The 19,838-nt window shown below is 35.2% G+C and overlaps 2 protein-coding genes across 3 annotated transcripts; one reads left to right on the top strand and one right to left on the bottom strand.

Annotated features, from left to right (window-relative positions):
- Positions 1 to 3,391: 3,391 nt before the first annotated feature.
- Positions 3,392 to 5,860, top strand: LOC8281190 (growth-regulating factor 1). Of its 2 annotated transcripts, none has more exons than XM_048372086.1 (4): positions 3,392 to 4,424; positions 4,518 to 4,974; positions 5,078 to 5,556; positions 5,685 to 5,860. In XM_048372086.1, exons 1-4 carry the CDS (start codon positions 4,238 to 4,240, stop codon positions 5,696 to 5,698), a joined length of 1,137 nt encoding a protein of 378 aa, XP_048228043.1. In that variant the 5' UTR covers positions 3,392 to 4,237; the 3' UTR covers positions 5,699 to 5,860. The 2 variants fall into 2 exon arrangements, with proteins under 2 accessions (XP_048228043.1, XP_002516290.3); XM_002516244.4 differs by having other exon boundaries at positions 3,396 to 4,424; positions 5,669 to 5,860.
- Positions 5,861 to 7,147: 1,287 nt separating this feature from the next.
- LOC8281192 (protein CTR9 homolog) lies at positions 7,148 to 18,798 on the bottom strand. The gene is made up of 24 exons (XM_015717484.3): positions 18,453 to 18,798; positions 18,222 to 18,288; positions 17,706 to 17,900; positions 17,463 to 17,563; positions 17,060 to 17,113; positions 16,809 to 16,925; positions 16,632 to 16,695; positions 16,330 to 16,544; positions 15,604 to 15,688; positions 15,272 to 15,372; positions 15,055 to 15,147; positions 13,602 to 13,670; positions 13,396 to 13,488; positions 12,945 to 13,211; positions 12,069 to 12,149; positions 11,837 to 11,995; positions 11,592 to 11,687; positions 11,097 to 11,198; positions 10,879 to 10,986; positions 10,518 to 10,742; positions 8,975 to 9,241; positions 8,807 to 8,878; positions 8,048 to 8,365; positions 7,148 to 7,601 (listed from the first exon to the last, which is right to left on the bottom strand). Exons 1-24 carry the CDS (start codon positions 18,591 to 18,593, stop codon positions 7,413 to 7,415), a joined length of 3,279 nt encoding a protein of 1,092 aa, XP_015572970.2. The 5' UTR covers positions 18,594 to 18,798; the 3' UTR covers positions 7,148 to 7,412.
- Positions 18,799 to 19,838: the final 1,040 nt, after the last annotated feature.

Raw genomic sequence — 19,838 nt, 5'->3', positions numbered from 1 at the left:
TATTTATATTGTTTTTACAGAAAAAGGTTCCACTGTTCATGTATGCACACTAATTTCTCAACAATTGAATCAATATGTTTCATTTGGATCCAATTGCTGGAAACTCGTGCATGGTAAGCGCTTTTCAATTCCTTTGCTATGCTGGACGGCGTATGCTTTTAAATTTCCTGGGTCTTTCTTTACGCTGCATAGTATCCTGAGATTAGAAATTTGAAACTATTCTCTGTGGGTACTATTTTGTTGCTTCACTAAATAGTAACCCTGGATACCCTGCTGGCATGAGTGCATGACCAGCTCAATTGGACCACTGCCTGACAGGTATGACGACACTGAATTACCATAATGGGATGGTGCAACCAGTGAGCACGCCTTTGTATTTTAGCTCTGACATCACTAGTTAACCATAATTGGATGGTGCAAACGTGTTCCTTAGCAATGAGCTACTCGGCCATATTTTGATGGCTCAAGCTCCATGCTACAGTTGTGGGTATAAAACTGGAATGATGGGTGGGGAACGTCTAATCAAAAAGACATTTGTTTAAATTGTTTGAATCACAGTTGAGACGTAGCTTATGTCCTAAGAGCCTTTGCTTTTCGAAATAGAATAGTTTTTTCTTTTTTTTCTTTTCTTCGTGCTGGGGGAGTTATTACTTCTATAGGTCGAGACTGTAAATGAATGGATACTTCCTAATTGTGTAAGACTCCATTTTATTGGCTCTCCGGTATATTAAAAGAAAAAAGAAAGGACAAAGTAATAGAATCAACCACGTCCAGAGGCACCAAGACATTGATAATATGCGCTATGCATGCAACGGTAGCAGAGTTATGGGATTTTTTGTCCAAATGGGTTAGCACAGATATGAGGTTTCATGATTTTATCCACTTAAGGGATGAGTTTTGCCGAGAATTAGACCCTTAATGTGCTCCATTTTCAGTAAAGACATAGAATTATTGAACTATTAGTTCTGGCAGGTATAATCCTGTTCTCCTTCCAACTAGATATATGCGATGTACAAGTGATATATATATAGGACGAAGGGATTATAAGACAGAATTGTACAGTAATTTTTGAAAAATCAGTAGTACTTGGAGGCAGCAAGTGTTGTTTTTGTCTGCCTCAATATTTGGGGCAGTGGGGGCAGCAGGTGTTGTTTAATGAGAGGTGGCTTGCGGTTAGGGCCTTAAACTTAAGGGTCTTTTTACCTAGCTTGGGACAATCAGTACAGGGTGTGGGCTCTTTCAGGAAGTTGCAGAAGTGACTGATCATTAGGTCCTCGAAGCAAAACGAAAATATATACAGGCTTACGCATGCAATTTCTGATGTCCAAAAAGGAAGCTTTTATTTATTTATTCATTATTTTTGCCTTTCTCCCCTGAGGGCTGAGGATGGCAATAAGGAAGCAAGTTGCTACTTCTGATATATCTTTGGACGGTATGGTCCACAACAAGTCTGTTTATTGTTTCCTTCTTGGGGAGCAATTATTTAAGTATAATACGAGCAATGCACTGTTCACACATTACTTATCCTCCGCATTCATTCATATGCAAAAATAAAAAAAATAAAGAAAGTCATGCATAATTTTATTTCTGAAATTCTTCAGAGGATTATATACTGAATGATTCATCAATCCTTGGCCTACAAAAATTACAAGGAGAAACAATGCCGAAAAATTCGGTATAAATAATTAATTTTTTTTTAATTTTATAAAGAATAATTCAATGGTGTAGATGAATGATGGGTGCCTTCACCAACTTGGGTTGGCATTTATGACATGTGATGTGAGTGATAAACCAGGCAATGGTCCTTGGAAGAATTCAAGATTGATATCTTCTACTAGCAAAGGTGACATTACATTATATATTCCATATCATTTAAGTGATGCAAACTTTACTCTCAACCTTCAAAATCAAGAACATTATGCTATTAGCAAATTAAAACTGACCATCCCTTGGAAATTCTCAACAGTAGACCCATCGAGATTTTGTGAACTGATACTGAATCTTGAGGCTCATGCTAATGTTTTTTTACCAAAACTCGAGTTTGCCCGAGGCTAGAAAATGTAAATCAAAGTGAGTGGAGAAAGTGAAATGTCGAGGAAAATATCAGATGGAATGACCCACTTTGAGTCAAAAAAAAAAAAAAAAAGGAAAAAAAGGAAATGTAAACGTTTTGAGGAAGGGGAAAAAAAACATTGGCTGAGGGAAATTTGAAAAGGGAATTTAATCAAGAAATGCACCTGGGGGGATGTTCTGTTGAAGTGGGGCTTTTGTACCAAAAGAAAAGGTGGTTTGCATGTGTTTGGGTCTGCCATGAGATAACAACAGTGGCTAAAGAGTCGTGCACTACTTTGAACAACTCTTGCCTCTGCCAAACTTACAATACAAGAATAGTTCCAGGGAATTTAATGCAAGCCAACTAAATCAATGCCCCTTGTTGTGCCTCCTTTCCTTTCTTTTTATTCAAATACCCTTCTCTCTCTATCCCCATTTCTTCCTAGTAATTCTAAGGGTGCATTTTCCTGTATCGGTTTAGTATATTTAGAAACAAAGTTTGTGCTTCTTAAAAAGATTAAATGACAAAGAAAGAGAACCCTCGTTTGCCTAATTTTCTCGAGTACAATTGGATCATTTTTTTTTAGGTTTAGTTTTGAGCTTTAGGCTCAATGATACTTGAATGCTCTTGCAACGGTAACATTACGAACCTGAAATTGTTAACAAATAGAATAATTTTAACTTTGCAGGGTGAGCGACAAGAGATCACATACTTAGTTACCCTTGTCCATCAGAAGCATGCCTTTCTCTATTGCTGTGCTGAAAAACAAATAAAGTCATTCCTGCAAAGAGATGATAAGTGTCTGCCTAAACATTAGAATCCTGCTTCCACAGGGCTAAAATCTACAATTTGTTTATTTATTTGAGAAAGCTGCTTAAAAGAAAGAAACTGCCAATGCCATGCATCTGAGGTGGATAAGGGATCCAGTAAAGTAAGAAAGAGATTTCGTCATGGTGTGTGATGACTTAGTTCTCCACTCTGTGGTTAGGGTTACTGATTTAATATCAAGATCTTACTAATCTAAGTAAGAAAGTGAATGGAGTGGCAGTATGCTTAAGCAAAGAAAAGAGTGATGAAGGTAAACCAAAAAGGAAAGTGAAAGTAGTGTCAGTGGTTGAGTTCACTTGATAAGGATGGGTTAAGCAAAGACTCGCTTGTTTAAAAAAAGACGAGCAAACCAACCCATCTTAATAAGATTTTTTTCTTTAAAGAAAAAAATAAAGAATTTGTTGGAACAAAGCAAACAAATATAACATTTAATTTGACTGAGTACTTGAATTAAAGAAAAAGAAAGAAAATTAGAGGCAGGAGAGGGTAAAACATTTTATCAGAAGGCAGAAGCCAAAAGAAAAGAGCCATCTCCCCCAAGGCTGAATGAATTTCTCTCATTTACTCAATTTCCCAAATTGAAAAAGGGCAAAATAATGTTGAGTGGAGGGTACTGATTACTGAAGGGGTCTGAGGTAAAGAAACAGAAAAAGTAAAAGAGTTAGTAGCAGTAAAAGCTCAAACCGTACAATCTTCTGAGTGTGCAGGCAGGCAGGGATTGGGCTTTCTTTCAGACACCAACAACTCTCTTCAACACCATTTTTCAAAAGACCAAAAAAAAAAAAAAAAAAATAGAAAAGAAAAGAAAGAAAAACTATTTTTCTCTTTTGTTTTTTTTACAGTTTTCTTTTTATAATGCACTATCTTCTCTTTAGTTTATGGGTTTCCGTAGAGTTGTCAGAGACAAGAGCTGCAACAGATGCAGCTTAGCTGCAGCAGCACCAGAAGCAACAGAGAGGTGCAGTCATAATACGAGTAGCAGAGAGAGAAAGAGAGTGGTGTCAGCATTATAATCAGAACCATTAGTTTTATCCATGTACAGAAGATTCTGCAGGCCAATGGTCCCTGAAATAAATATACCTACTCTACTTCTCCTTTTCTTCTTCTTCTTCTCCTTCTTCTTCTTCAAAGTTCAAGCTTTTCTCTTTCTCTAGTAAAAAATAAAATCTTATTATAGTACTAATAATAACCCACATTCATACTCATCACCACCTGCTTTCCCTGTTTATTTCTGCAGCTGTCTCTCTTCCTTTCACTTCACTGTTAATCTCCTTCTCAAGAAGGACATCCTTTCTTTTTCTTCTCTGTTTGATATTTGAGAATTCGAAGTTACCCTTTTTCTTGTTCTTGGATATCATGATGAGTGGAACAAACAAGTTTCCATTCACTGCGTCTCAATGGCAAGAGCTTGAACATCAAGCACTTATCTTTAAGTATATGGTCTCAGGCATTCCTATTCCATCTGATCTTCTCTTTACTATCAAGAGAAGCTGCTTGGACTCTCCCCTTTCTTCAAAGCTCTTTCCTCGCCAACCTCCTCACAGTAAAGACCTATAAAGCTTCTTGATTTTTTTTCCATTTTTCTTCAGTGGGTTTCTTGAAACGTAACTTTATGTTTTTTCTTTGGAATTTGTAGTTGGGTGGAGCTGTTTCCAAATGGGTCTCGGTAGAAAAATAGACCCAGAGCCGGGAAGGTGTAGAAGAACAGATGGAAAGAAATGGAGGTGCTCAAAAGAAGCATACCCAGATTCCAAGTACTGTGAAAGACACATGCATAGAGGCAAAAACCGTTCAAGAAAGCCTGTGGAAGTTGCAAATCAAACAGCAACAACAACAAACCCAACAGTCTCATCAGTCACCAAGAATCACTCTAATTTACTAACCCCACCTTCTCACTCTCTTTCTTTATTGTCATCCGATCAGTCCCACCTTCACTATGCTGGTTACCATTCCCATCTTAACCATCAGTTCTTGTCTTCTTCACATACTACATCTTCAAGACCTCCTGGAATTGGTCTTTCACCACAAGACAACTCTACTCCTTTGCTTTTGGACTCTAATGGTTCTTGTTCCCTTGCTAGCGCAGATTACAGGTTCTTTTATGACATTGCTTGTACTTTAATTGTTTTTCTTTGTGTTTTGGTTTGCCTGCGAATTTGATTCATGAGTTTGGTTTTTTTGAAAATAAACAAACAGAAATGCTTACGGGCTGAAAGAAGAGGTTGATGAGCATGCTTTCTTCTCAGAAACCTCTGGTTCAATGAGAAGTTTATCTGGTTCATCTTTGGATGATGCTTGGCAATTTACTCCACTAACAATGAGCTCTTCCTCTACTACTTCAAACCAAAGGAGCTTGTCTGGTCTAAATAATGAGTACTCTTACTTGCAGCTCCATAGCTTAAGTGATCATGACGCACCTAAACAACAAAAACAATATCATCAACAAAGTTATTTTCTTGGAACTGATATGAAATGCTCATTGCCTGAGAAAGAAGAAGAGCCTCAAAAGACTGTTCATCGCTTCTTTGATGAGTGGCCACCCAAGAACAAAGATTCATGGCTTGATTTAGATGATAAGTCACCAAACAGTACTTCAGCATCAACAACTAGGCTCTCAATCTCTATTCCCTCCTCTTCACACGACTTTCCCATCTTCAATTCAAGAACTCATAATGGTAATTTCGGTTTTCATTTTTTCTTTTTTGTTTTTCAGAAAATATTCTCTTCTATTCAAAACCCAATATTTTCTTTGTTCATTAATATATTATATTTTCTTCTTTCTAACAGATGGTTGAGTTTTCAGGTGGGGAATTCTGAAATGAAGGCCAAGAATGTACTAACTTGGTGGGGTAGCTGTTTTTTGTTAGGTTGAAGAAGTGCTTTGTATTTTTGTTTTTCTTCTGTTGCTTCTTAGCAAAAATGTGGTTGGGATTGAATTATTATGTGTATGTTTAATGAAGTATCCAATGTATTTCTGCATCTTATCAGTTTTGTTCTTTTCTTAGAGATCACTAATGTAGATTGAATGACTAGGCTCTATCTGTGTAATGGTGCCCAAGATAGGGATATTTTTAATACTTTCATGCTTGCTTTCAATTGAATTCAATCACTTAGCTGAGATCAACCTGCTGCCTACTGCAGTTATAGTTAAGGGGCCAAATGTCTCCAAGATTTGTTAATTTGTCATTTCTCTATTCACCCAACCGTCCAACACACTTAGACCCTACTCGCAGTTGTGAAACTGACACCACATGCGACTATATTTTGTTTTTCTTTTTTCTCAATGTTAATGTTAAGGACCACGTCTATGTTAACTTAATATGCAACACTTTTATGCTATAATATATTGGTAACCTAGGGTATAATAAATGAACAGAATTGACAAATGTTTTCTGGTAGAGTAGAAAAGTGAGAAAAAAGGGGCATTTTGGTCACGGACCAGCCAGGAGAGCTGGGGGGTGGGTGTTCAGGTCTGGTAAAGGCCATGGCAAACACAGCATTCGCCTGCCACTGTTGGTTCTGAAGCTTCTGATAGGGGTGTGAGCGTGGATCTGCATTGCTCTCAGAAAAAAGATAGTGTTTTTAGAGACTTGACTTAAAAGGCTTTACCACTGAATCAGTAGCCAGTAAGGAAGCACACCCATATACACAGTACAACTTTTAATCCTCTCTCACCCATCACCCGTCCAAGGAAAAATCTGACTCTCTGCCTCTGTCAGTCATCACTCCAGAGACAGACACATAAACACATGAGAGAGAGAGAGAGAGAGAGAGAAAGAAAAAAAGAAAAAAGAGATCACCTTACCTCACCCTTTAAAGACAAGCAACTCTCAACTTCAAGCACTTGCATACAACAGGCAATTATGGCATCAAGTTCCTCAAGTTTACATCTCATTACCTCAATACCCTAGCAAATTGCAACCAGTGGCGCACCCACATACTTAACTTAGTAATACGTGTATTTTTTTAATTTTAGCTACATTTTAAATTCCAATTCTCAGAGACTTGCAATCGATGGCATGTGACCCCATTAATATATCCAGCCTGCATTTCCTGTTCCAATAATACCTATGTTACTAGCTTGGGAGATATTGATGCAATTGAAAATCTTAACAGTGTCCACATGAGTTCAAGCCCAGATAACTTAGATGCAGAACAGTACCCAGTCCAAAAGCACATGAGCAGCGACAAATTTCCTTGTAAAGGGATCCTTCAGGTTCAGCAATCAGTAAATACAGCATAAGGAATTAAATAAAAAAACTGAGGTACCGAAATTTTAGACTTAATAGAAAACAAAATATATATACAAGCCATGAAAATGCGAAAGTTGCTATCGAATTAATATTTACTTGCATCAGTACAACATACAAAAACCTATAAATTGCATGACAACTCTACGGTGGGCAGCCCCGCAAACATCTTCAAACAATCAAAGGAATTCTAATCCTCTAGTGCACAACAGCATTCACCTTTCTCAAAATATTTGCATGTTAATTTGTTCCTATTGCTATAAAGTTAAAAATCTTTAAAATCAATCCTCATCATCGAAAGCAGCATCACCATATTGCTTGTCAGCACCCTCCCTGATTTCTCCATCACTCTCCTGCAATTCTGCAGAATTTCCACGGACTGGACTGGACTGTAATTTACTGTCTAACACCTCATCATCATCAGATTCTGACAATGCCCTCCTCCTCCTAGCTGTTGATGAAGGTGCAGCCTTCGCCCAAGAAATAAAATGAATCAGTCAAAAGAAAGGGATTAATAGACCGGTGCTCACCATGCAGATTTTGAATCATTTTATTACCAGAATTACAAAAATAAAAATTTAAGTATCCAGCCTTAATCTTAATGATGAGAAAAAAAAAAGTCAAAAATCAGCCAGTGATGCATCACCAAATACCAGTGGCATGCTGCCAAAACTACGATATGCCTCATAATAATTGAAAACTAGTCACTAGGCAAATTATATAAATCATGAGAATCTACAAGAACCCGGCCACATGGCAATGCCTTGTAAGTTGCTGCAAATCACACTGTATACTTCTAACAGTAAGATTGTATCATGATATGCCATTTGAGATCGTAGCTAGTTTCTTGGTGAAAACATTTACTGTCAGAGACTGAATTGTAAATGAAAAACAGAAGGTGAAAACAAATTCTTACATCCTCTGCATCAGAATCTTCAAGCCCAGCTGCTGCAAGAAGATCCTGAGCATTTTCTTCTGCATCTTCGTCCTGATTATCCAACCGGTTTTTGTGTTCCCCGTAATTCACATTGGCATCCTCATCTTCCAACTCTTCACGATCATCCATCATGTCAGCTTCTCCTTCTTCTATCTCATAGCGTGACTTTGAGCTCTTCTCCTTCTTTCTCCTCTTTCCACCTTTTCTCCTCCTCTTTTCACTATGGCCCCCCTCCTCCTCGTCTACCTCAGATCTGTCCCTCCGTTTAGAACCAGGTGTACTAGTCTTCCATTGCTCCTGAGGATACCAAAAATAGGAAAATCAGAAACTAAAGTTTTCTTGAAGCATATGCATGCAGATCGGGAAAGTTATTTAGCCCAATTTTCACTATATCAATTTTCTCTCAACTAGCCTTAGAAAGTTGGCAGCCACTAGATCTCATGCAAAATTTCCATAAAGAAATTTCTCACTGGCATATTGCATGGCTCCTATAGAAGTAAAGGCTATGGATTTGATAAATCCAACTGAGTATAGCCACAAGTGTGAGGTAGGAAATATCTTAAAGAATCATAAATAAACAAATTCCTACACATTAATTTTCTAGGAGAAATCCTTTACGAAGGAGATACATTAGTTACATTTATATATGAAAAGTCGAGATCTGGTGATATGACCAAGGACTTATGCTGGGATTAGATTTAGCCATCAATACATATGAGGCATGAAGCGGACTTTTACCTTTACACGCTCGAAATGCTCCTCTTGTTGCCGCACCCGTTTTAGTTCATCTTCCTGTTTTCTCTTCTCCAACTATTTCCCACAAAAATTGTAAATAATATTACCGGCTTATATTATCTCATAATGGTTGTCAATCCACATTTATAAAGCAAATTTTTAGAAGTATACCAGAAATTTCTTTTGTTCTTCAGCCTTCCGACGGGCCTCCTCAGCCAATGCCATCTGACGAGCAACTTCCTGTCTTTGCCGGTTTTGCTGCTCCTCACGCTCAGCTGCTTCGCGATGAACTTTTGCAGCCTCTAATAAATGCTTGCAATACTCAACATGAGTGTTGATCTTCTTCTCATCAAACCCATGGAAGTGAAGGTTGGAAGAAGCTGACAGCTGGCTAAATAAACGAACAGCATTTTCAAGCTCATCAACCGTTGAGCGCACCTACAATATTACAAACAAATGAACATATCAAAATGCCCTCTTGACTGACAAACCAATGAATCATATCAAACTCTTGCTTGCAGTCTGACTGAGTTACACAAGGACTTGTGCTTTTCACAATCATAAGACTCAAGATACACTTGAATAATTGTCAATCAAGAACAAGCCCATATTCACTCACATGCTCATCAACCACTGAGTGCACCTAGAATATTACAAATAAATGAACATATCAAGATGGCCTCGTGACTGAGAAATCAATGAATCATATCAAACTCTTACTTGCAGTCTGATTGAGTTGCACAAAACTTGTGCTTTTCACAATCATAAGAATTAAGATATACATGAATAATTATCGATCAGGAACAAGCCTATGTTCACTCATAAACATAGATTTGATAACTGATTTGACCAAAATAAAGCAAGAGTTATATAATAGACAAAACATGATACAGCCTTGTCACTTCAGATTTGAAGTCATCAGGTCAGCTTTGAATTGATTCAACATGTATCTCTCTATTCTAAATCCCTGCCTCCCACAAGGCAAAGAGCAATATAGCTTTGTCTGAGGAATTAGGATCCTGAAGTGAAACCCTTCATCCGGCCTTTGCTTCTCATCACCTAGAATTATGTTACCCCCTCTTTCTAATTCAATAAGCGATCTACAGAAGTCCTGATCAGGTTAAGAATGCTTAAGCCCTCCTCAATTTGCAGTACCCTCTCCTGGACATCTACTTTGATGAATTCCATGCTTAACAGCCTCATAGAAATACCACAATAAGTTCCTTCAATTTTGACGAAAGCAAGCAAAAATAGCTTCCTGGTCCAACAAATTCTTCCATGGATATTTCAGCAATTTCTCATCTTTAAATTCATCAATAAAAAACTAACCAAAAATTATAAGTTCCTTGGCTATAAAAGAATAACAATCAAAAGTCCCCAAGCTAGTTGGGAACTGTAGAAACAATGTTATAGTTGCCCATGTGGATGCTATTAGCATGCACCAAGTGTAAGAGATCAATTCCACATGGGATAAATTAAAATGGAAATCTAGCCAACTACAGAACTGGCAACTATGCTTAGTCTATAAATTATCAAAGGTTTACTCTATAACAATCCACAAGCAATGTGTCAGTGTTATTGTCCTGACTTACAGGGCTAGTTCACCATGTTTTCTACGCTTTGCACCAATATCATGACAAGAAAAGATTAAAGCTAATTTCCTGTGGAGATTAGGTGCACATGCAGAAAATAAACAGTTCAACAGAATAATAACCTCATCTACTGTTCTCTTTGTCTTTTGTAGTGTAGATGCCGAGAATTTTTGCATTGCAACACCTGCATCAAACCTTAGAATGTAATTTGATGGTGCCAAGTGGATAGCTCTAAGTAATGTTTTCTTGCATTCCTGCCACTGTTCAGCTTCATAATGTGTGCGAGCCAAATACAAGAGAATTTGAGAGTCTGTACTATAGTAGAACTTCCGCAAACAGTTTTGATACTGCAAAAAAAGGAGTGCCATTAACACACATGCAATAATAACAATAATAAAGAAAAGCTTAGAGAGAATTCTCATCACATGCACGCACACCCCATGCACACAACTGTATAAATGGAATGATATGAGATGAACTTACCATCTTCACAGCTAATGCAAAATTGCCTTGAGCAAAATAGACATGTGCCAAGTTGATCCACACATCTGGCATCTGAACAAAAATGCTACCACTTGCAGCCTCTTGGACCTACATCAGCAATAAAATGCAAACAAGGTCCAATAGGAAAGGAAGGCTGGAAAATTAGGGGGACTCACATTCTATATCAACTAAAAATGACTAAAAATTAAGATGCCTACTTCCATAAAAAGATCTTTTGAGACGTCAAAATGTCCTTTCTCTGCCAAGACTACTCCAGCACCATTGGCGGCATATAGATTAGCTGTATGCTGAACTAAAACCTATAATGTGAAAGGTGCATCGTAAGGATGCTGCTGCATTAATGAAAAATATATTGCATATTTATATTTAAAAGAAAAAGGGAGACAAGTTGTGATTTCTTTATGTTATTTTAAGAATAGGCATAAATATATTAGCCCATCTTTCCTATATCCAATCATAACTTGTTACTTGTTAGTAAGATACTCATGAGATAATGGCATTTACAATTTAGTGACAAGAATGAGTGTGTTTCCCATCAAAAGGAAAAAGCAAAAGATAAAGTGCATGCAAATTAAAATAAGATAACTGTGGAAGCAAGATTACACAATTACAGAAAGCACTAAGAAATTGCTTATACAGAGAGACAAGACCCAGATCATAAGGGAAGTGCGAGAAGCAAACAGAAATCATACTCTGGTATAAAGTTCCTTGGCTTTCTCCAAGTGAGTAGCTTCCAACTTGGGATTTCTTTTCTCGTTCCGTATTGCAGCAAAGTAGTTCCAGTTCCCCTTGTCAATGTCAATAAGTGTGTCAGATGCACATCTTGTTATAGTAATAAAAGGGCAATAAATATAAGAATAAGTGATGCAAAAATGAGGATACAAGAGATTCCAAGATATCTGAAAAACAATTCATAAAGCATGCACAAGATGTACACCAGAGAGAGAATCGCATAAGAATCCTTCCCATCAGTTGCTTCACTAGCAGCACGAAAGGTTTCTTTTGCCTTAACCCAATCGTCATTTTTCAGCTCCAAGTCACCAAGCATAGATAACGCATTTGGGCACTTGTCATTCACCTTTAGAGCCTCATTGACCTATAAGGACAAGGTTAATTATTAATTGGAAAAGAAAATATTGAAATAGGAATTTATAGGAGACAACAATAACCAGTTCAATGCTTAATTGAAGATTATTTCGAGCTTTTGAAATGGCAGCCAGCCTCAGGTAAGCATCCACGTAGTCTGGATACTGCAAAAGAATAAGTCGGTTAATAGAACTCTGAAGTATGCTGTGGTTCTAAGTAAAGAATAAACTTGAGACATCTGAAGATATCTATTTTAAGTATAATAAGCATCAAATCCACCATGCCAAATACAGTGTTGGAGAAAGAAAAAACCCATGTGAACAGAAAAAGAAATGATAAGGTTAATCAAGTGAGTTACAAAGAAGAAATCTCAGAGAAAGCAAATGATATTGCATCTATCCTAGTTTCTAGTATTTGTATGCCTTACAGATATCATAAGATACACAACCTAAAAATCATCAATTAAAATCTACTCTACAATTTTTCTGAGATTTATACAGAACTCCATTGAGAAGTATAATATGAGTTTAATGCATAATAGGCAACGGATTCTGATTTATAAGTTACTAGTCTAGATAAAACAGGTAATCAAGTCCATATATTTCACCATGCAAATGATTACTCTTCTTCTGGATGTTCAAAGTTAATGTTGCAGCAAACGGGTTGTGCATGTCAAAGTATAAATCAGATATTCTTTGTCCTTTATTCTTTTCACCACTTTGCGCTATCTATTTACACATCAAAAAAGAAGCTTGCATTTCTAATCTATTTTTATACACAGCCAGAATGTTATTACTAAAATCCAAAGCCAGCCAGCCCATAACTTCTTCAGAAGCAATTAGTTCTATTCAGTTCAAAAAGTCTCTTTAAACGTATATTGGCATTTACAAAAAGAAAAGAAGGAGTAATGCGATAAATGAAACAGACGGTGATGCAAGTTCACATGCACATATAGATACCTTAAATAATATAAGAACGTATAGCACATTTGCAGTTTCTATATTATGCATCTGCTCAAGCAATCTGGCCAAGTTAAATAACGCAGTAACTTTATCCCAAGGTAGTTCGACACGATGACCATCTTGCTCTAACTGATGAAAAAATTGCATGTCTTTGTAGTGCAGAATAGATGCTGCTGCATCAATTGTATAGGTTTTTGCTTTACCATCGAGAAAAGCAAGCCATATTCCATCACCTACAGCCTCCTTGAAAGTTTCTAGAGCAAGCTGTGAAATAACAAGGCGCCAAACCATTTTTGCAAGTTATATTAGAGATTTAATTTCCGGGAATTTCTAGAAGATAAAATGCAAGTAAATATTTGAGAAAACGGATTTATATAACATTATAAACAATTTTTGCAGAGGAATATATATCTGCAATTGTTCAATCCCAAAGAAAATTTGTACAAACCTCCAGTTCTTCTCTTTCGAAATAAATAACTCCAATATTATTAAGCACTTCTACTGGCACTTCATGACCTCCCTTTTTAAGAAGACTGCGTGCCTGTACAGTATTAACTCTGATTTACCCAAAACTGATATAACAATGTAGATTGCACAGTACCACATATACGAAATTGATAATCCATGAATGAGTAACAAATAGCAAGTGCTCACAGTTTTCAAGGCATCAAGAGCAGCTCCTGTATCTGATGAAATCAGCAATTCACCCAGGTCTAGAAATGCCTGTATGACAGTTCAAGATTTCTTAAAGACAAGACAATGTAGAAAAAGCATTATGCACTGAATCTGCATTTGTTATATTTACGTGTCTCGACTTGGAGGATCAAGTAACATAGTCTTCCACATACTTATATGACAATTTATCAACCTTAAAATGTAAGGACATGAGTTACCCCAAAAAATCACACTTAGACTAGACAGCTTTCTTTTTTTTTTTCCCTTTTAAGAGAATGAGAAAGCTCAGGTCATCCAATCAAGCATATTTATTTGGAAAATTACAAAAGAAACTATTGAGTGTAACATAACTAAGGACATGCATGGAACATGACGGATGTGAGTACTGGTTCTGATTAAAATTAACTTGCAAAATGGTCTTAATCATATTCATGTTGGTATTCCCTGATGCATGAAAATGTTAATAGCTGAAAAAGTACGCACTTAGCAATTAATCTTAATTAGAATCATGGAGAGACGCCTCATAGTCCTAGGATTTTAGGCAAGACAAAATCTACGAAGTTGCCTAAGGAAGAAGATATCAATGTTATAGTAAACTGAACGGCATGAGAGCTTGAGCATAGTTTTATCATACAAATAGTGAAGATTGAATAGATCTTGTGTGCTTTTAGAATGTCATTAATTTTAGAAAGGAGGCAATGTAGGTGCAACAATCAGCAGTAGACCTATGAATTAAAAAGTCATAAAAATTAACTGGGAAGAGCAAGATTTTGAACTGTAACCTTGAAAATGTGGGAGAAAAAAATGTTATGTTTATAAAGACGAAAGCCAAGAGATTCACCAAAGGTACAAAATAAATCAGCAAACTTGGAAAGCTTTTAGTATATCTAATCAGGAACAACACTATTTGCATGAGCATATGGCCAGAGGCAATAACCCACATTTTGGTTAAAAGGTTAGTTCTTATAATCAAGGAAATAACTAGCATTATTATGCGACCGTGAAACCCAAAATAATATATTAGAAGTAGCTTACAGGTAAGATTATTTGTCGTGAACTGGATCTGTTAAAAGTGGGCCAACACAGGAGGGGGGATTTCAGCATGATATTTTGAGCAATAACAGAATGATCAGTTAAAATCAGCATAGAGACATATTATGATGTGATTCGTAAGGCAATGCTCCCTCAATGTAGCACTTGAGTACAGGTACCCAGAATATCAGCTCTCACACTCATCACAGAGACTCATTTTAATGTGAAAACAGATAAAGAATGCATATGAAATGGGATCGACACAATCTTTAGAACATACAGGTCAGTGTCAGTTATAGATCAAAATCAACTTTTCAATTCTGCAATAAAAGGATATGCAAACTTGAAATCATAAAACCTCGAAAGTACAATCTATAGAAGTTTAATATGTCTTCGATACCTGTGCATCCCGCGGATCAATTTTTGTAGCCTTCCTCAAATATTCTTGAGCCTTCTCAGTCTGCCCAAGCTGAGCATAAATGTGCCCAAGAACCTAAAACAAAAGAAGATATTCAGTTTCTACTGAAAATTAAAAGAATCCTAAGAAATAAAAGAACTGATCTCCCACAAGTTTTGGAGAAAGGAAACATTAATAAGTTCTATTACCACTCACTCACTTTCAATGTCTCACAGTTATCAGGGTAGACCTCCAAAACCTTCTCGAAATTTGACAATGCATTTTTAATCTCTCCTAACTTCAGCTGTACTTGTCCCAGTCCTGTTAGAGATAATCAATGTTACATCTGCCACTATGATTCTTACAGGTACAACATACAAAGACACAGAAAATATAAGCCTAGTACGTGTGAAATTGCACTGAGATGAAAAGGGTTTCTGATTTACAATCAACTAATCCTACTACTACCATTAAAATTGGGTTGTCCAAAATTCAGTTTTAAAAAAAAAAAAATAGAACACATGAGAAAGGGAAAAACAAATATTCACCTACCATAATAAGGAAACACAAATTCACTGGGCTTATTGGTTTCCTTCACAGATGCCCAGTAGTACCTTGAAGCTGTTTCATAGTCCCCCTACAGTCAGTAGAATTGGCATTATTTCCAACAGTCATCAAACGGCCACATCAACATACATGATAAGCATGGGGAGGTAACAAAATTATAATACAGCTCTATAATTATTTCGCTCAGAAAAATAAGGGAAAAACTAAAATGACAAGAAATGGTCGCGGGATTAGAAATTTGCAGAAAAATTGGCAGCTGCAGAAAAGAAAACTTTATTAACAAAATTTATTAACAAGGGGTGCCAAATTAACAGATCAATAGGGGCATTGCATAACCATTTGGCTAAAACTGAGAATATACTGTCGCAAAAACTGAAACACAGTGTAGATCACCGTATGATTAGGCAACAACTAGTTCATTCAACCAGATAGCCACACTTGGAAAATAAAATCATGAACATGAATCGTCAGATAAAAGGGTACTAAAGCTGAGGCTGTATGGAAGACAAAAGGACAAGCACAGTTAAAGTACAAAATGTCATTTAAACAGATTGCCTTACCTCGTATTTCCTTCAATCAGATTTAGAACTGAAATAAAATTCAAGGAATTCTAAAAGAGGAAACAAATTCCTACACCTCCAAACAAATTATGGCCCTAATAAAGATGCAAGCCTACACTTCACTACAGTTATATGAGGACAGTATCCAAACCTTGCTGTGGTAAGAGCGTGCTAAATTGTAGAATGAGTGCGACTTTGTTGGCCCATGATTAGTCACGGCAAGAGCAGTTTCAGTTAGTTGCTCGACTAAAAAATGCTGACCGGTGAAGAAAAAGTGATTTGCTAAATAATTCAGTGCCATTGCACAATAGGGATATATCTCAAAAGCTCTCTGCATGCTTTCCATTCCTCTCCTTATTCCATTAACTATGCAATACAATACATAATTGAAATGAGATACCTCAAATGATAAACTAAAATGGAAAAATGAATAATAGAAAGTTACTAACCCACCTTCATTTGTTTGCAAATCCAAAATTGCAAGTGATACAAGAGCTTCAACATTTTCTGGATCTAACTGCTTATCCAAGATCATGATATATACAGATACCAACAACAGTGAGACAAATGCAGCATAACAGAGAAGGTAACCCTGATTCACCAGCGCATATACAAGATCATATAACTTGCCTGCAAAACCCGTTGAAATGCTTGCCAAGCTCTTTTTAAATTGCCCAATTTATAGTAGCAGTGACCTATACCAAGCCTTACAGATCCAGGACACTCAGGATGCACTTGCAGTGCCCTCTTACCAGAGGTCAAATAGAACAGAAAAGTCAGACATAGTTTCCTTATGATTCCTACCAGGCCATATTCGAATTAAAAATGAAACAGATAGCACTAATACTTAATGCCAAACAATAATGGTAAAATTAGCAAACCTTGTAAGATTTCAAAGATTCATTGTAATGACTGCGGTTGTATTCAACACATGCCTGCCAAAATCCAATTCAAGTTATTTACGACAAAATGCAGTCTCCAACCATATGAATGCTGTCTCTATATTAGTCTTCATGGTCTCAACAAGTTGGTATGGTCTCTCTAAATACAAATATAAAAAGGTGATCATATCACATCAGGTGGACTGACAACAGGTGGACAAAACTTTATTAAAATGTTGTGCACGGAAAAGAATTGCAAAAGAAACCACCCTTCACCATGCATAGCACTTACATTAAACAATTTACAATAGAGAGGAGAGGAAGCCTTCTAGATTTACAAGAAGAATATGTGTATCTATCTTGATCCTTAACATATCAATGACACAAAGAAGATTTACCCTACCTGACCCAAAAGAGCAGATACATTATCACGATCTCCCTCCAGTACAATCTTAAAAGCATTATATGCCTGTTCTATTTCTCCCTTGGCAAGTAACAGCTGACCTGTAACAAGTAGACATAACTTCTCAACATGCTTTGCACAGCAAAATTAGAAGAAGGCTACCAAAAATTAAGTAATAGGATATAGATATATTGAGATCTTCAGCTATATATTGAATAGGAACATATTATTTTCACACTGGACCTTTCCCAACCCAAGTAGAAGGCTCATGCATGTCAATCCTTGAAGCTTTATTATAGTATCTGGTAGCCTGTATAAAGTATTCCTCCTTTTCCCTCTGCTTCGTCTCAATTTTCCCAAGATAGCTATAGTATGCCCCTAATGCATTTAGGATAGCAATCCTATCGTATTTAACATCAGCATAATACTCATCAATATCTGCAAATTATTAAAGAAAAAAAGAAAAAAAAAAACTGTCACGATCAGATGACATAAAATAAAAAGTCGAGGTAAGATTACATCAAAGCCAATTTGCCCAATAATCTCAAATTCAACCCCTTTGATTTGGAAAGTCTCAAAAAATTGAATTTGAATTCTTTTAGCAATTCTGGTGTTTGGGAATGCTTATAATGTAGTTGCTAAAATTCAATTCTTCTAACCTAGAAAAGACAATGCCAGAACTTTTTGCAAGAAATCAACTGAACTGAATTCTTTCACATGGTTTATTCTAAACAGGGACTCAACAGAAAATAAAATTACCATTACTAGATCCTTCCTCCAATATCTGTCGAAATTGTTCAAGTTTTCCTTGTTTAAAATACTCTCTCTGCACCATATAAATCAAATAAAAATATTAGTAACGAATTAAATTCGTTTTGTCTAAGTACTGTCAATATTAGTGCTAAATTCGTTTTAAAGAAAAAATAAGTAATAACGAAATCAAAATTGAAGCAAAAAAGGAGACAAAAAGGTGAAAGAAGAGAAACGAACAGCAATTATAAGCCAGAGATCGAGAGGAGCTTGTTCGGCTTTAAGAATATCAAGAATGTCAGAAGCGTCTCGAGGAAGCTGATCCAGTGCTACCCTAACTTCCTCCTCTGAGTTCTGTACCGGAATATAAACTGAAGCCATTTGATTACAATTATGCTTCCTCAATACAAAAAGTTAAAAGTAATTACAATCCCTAACTAGCGCGCTGTTTCTTCTAGCTTGCTGCTTCTTTAACGGTAAAAGACATGAGTAGGCATGGCTAGTCAATTGCAGCTTCAGTGACAGGTGACATGAATGTCAAAATTTCTTTGAGTTCTCTGTTGATTTAACGCTCAGTAACTTAAAATTTAGAATTGCAGAAGGCTATTTATATTTTCCAACCCGACCCGCATAAAGTATTTTATGTATTTTATTTATATATTTTATTTTGAGGAAGTCCTTCCTTTTAATATTATAATATCTAAATTAATATTTAACCTTTTTTCATTTTTTAAATCTTGAATTTTGAATTTTTGAGAATCACAAGTACACATTATTTTCATAATAAAACACCCATTTGCATCAATAAATTTTGAACTATAAATTTTTTTTGGATGTTTTTACTATTTGATGTCCATATTAAAAATTATTTCTTTCATTGGATTATTAATATCTACAGTTTTTTAAAAAGTAATAAAACTTTTCATTCATTCATTCAAAATGATAAACTTATAAATTTAAATTATTTATTATAATAATATTATTATATTATTATTTTTATATATAAATTGAATTGTTCAACTTATTTTGAAGTAATTTAAATTAAAAAAGATATAATTTTTAATATATATAGAAACATATAAATTTCAAAAATTTAGAATATTTTAATATATATATAATATTCTATTTTAATATTATATATTTATTTTTAATACATAAAATATAATATTTTTGTTAACTTAAATTTAATTTTAATTCTAAAAAGTAGAATATTAATATATTAAAATTTTCAATTAGATAAAATTAATTTATAATTAAACTATAATTACTTTAGAAAATAATATTTTAATATTATATTAATTAATAAATTAAATTCTTTAATCAGGTATTACTCTAATTTTAAGAGAAATTATATTTTAAATATTATATTTACTAATAAGTTAATTTTTAATTATATAATAGTTTTTTAATTATATTAAAACTTATTAATGAATATTCTTTAACAAATATATTAAGGCATTAATAAAATTTTAAAAATTGAAAAATTAAGGAAAAATAAAAATATATAATTTAATATTATTTTTATAATATAATAAAAAATATTGTATAATAGATAATTTATTTATAAATTTAATTTTATAATAATATAATAATGGCTGTGTTGACTAAACAACTTGTCAAATAAAT

The sequence above is a fragment of the Ricinus communis genome, chromosome 3 (assembly GCF_019578655.1).
Source record: "Ricinus communis isolate WT05 ecotype wild-type chromosome 3, ASM1957865v1, whole genome shotgun sequence".
Taxonomy (NCBI): Eukaryota; Viridiplantae; Streptophyta; class Magnoliopsida; order Malpighiales; family Euphorbiaceae; genus Ricinus; species Ricinus communis.
This window is presented reverse-complemented; position numbering and strand designations above follow the sequence as displayed.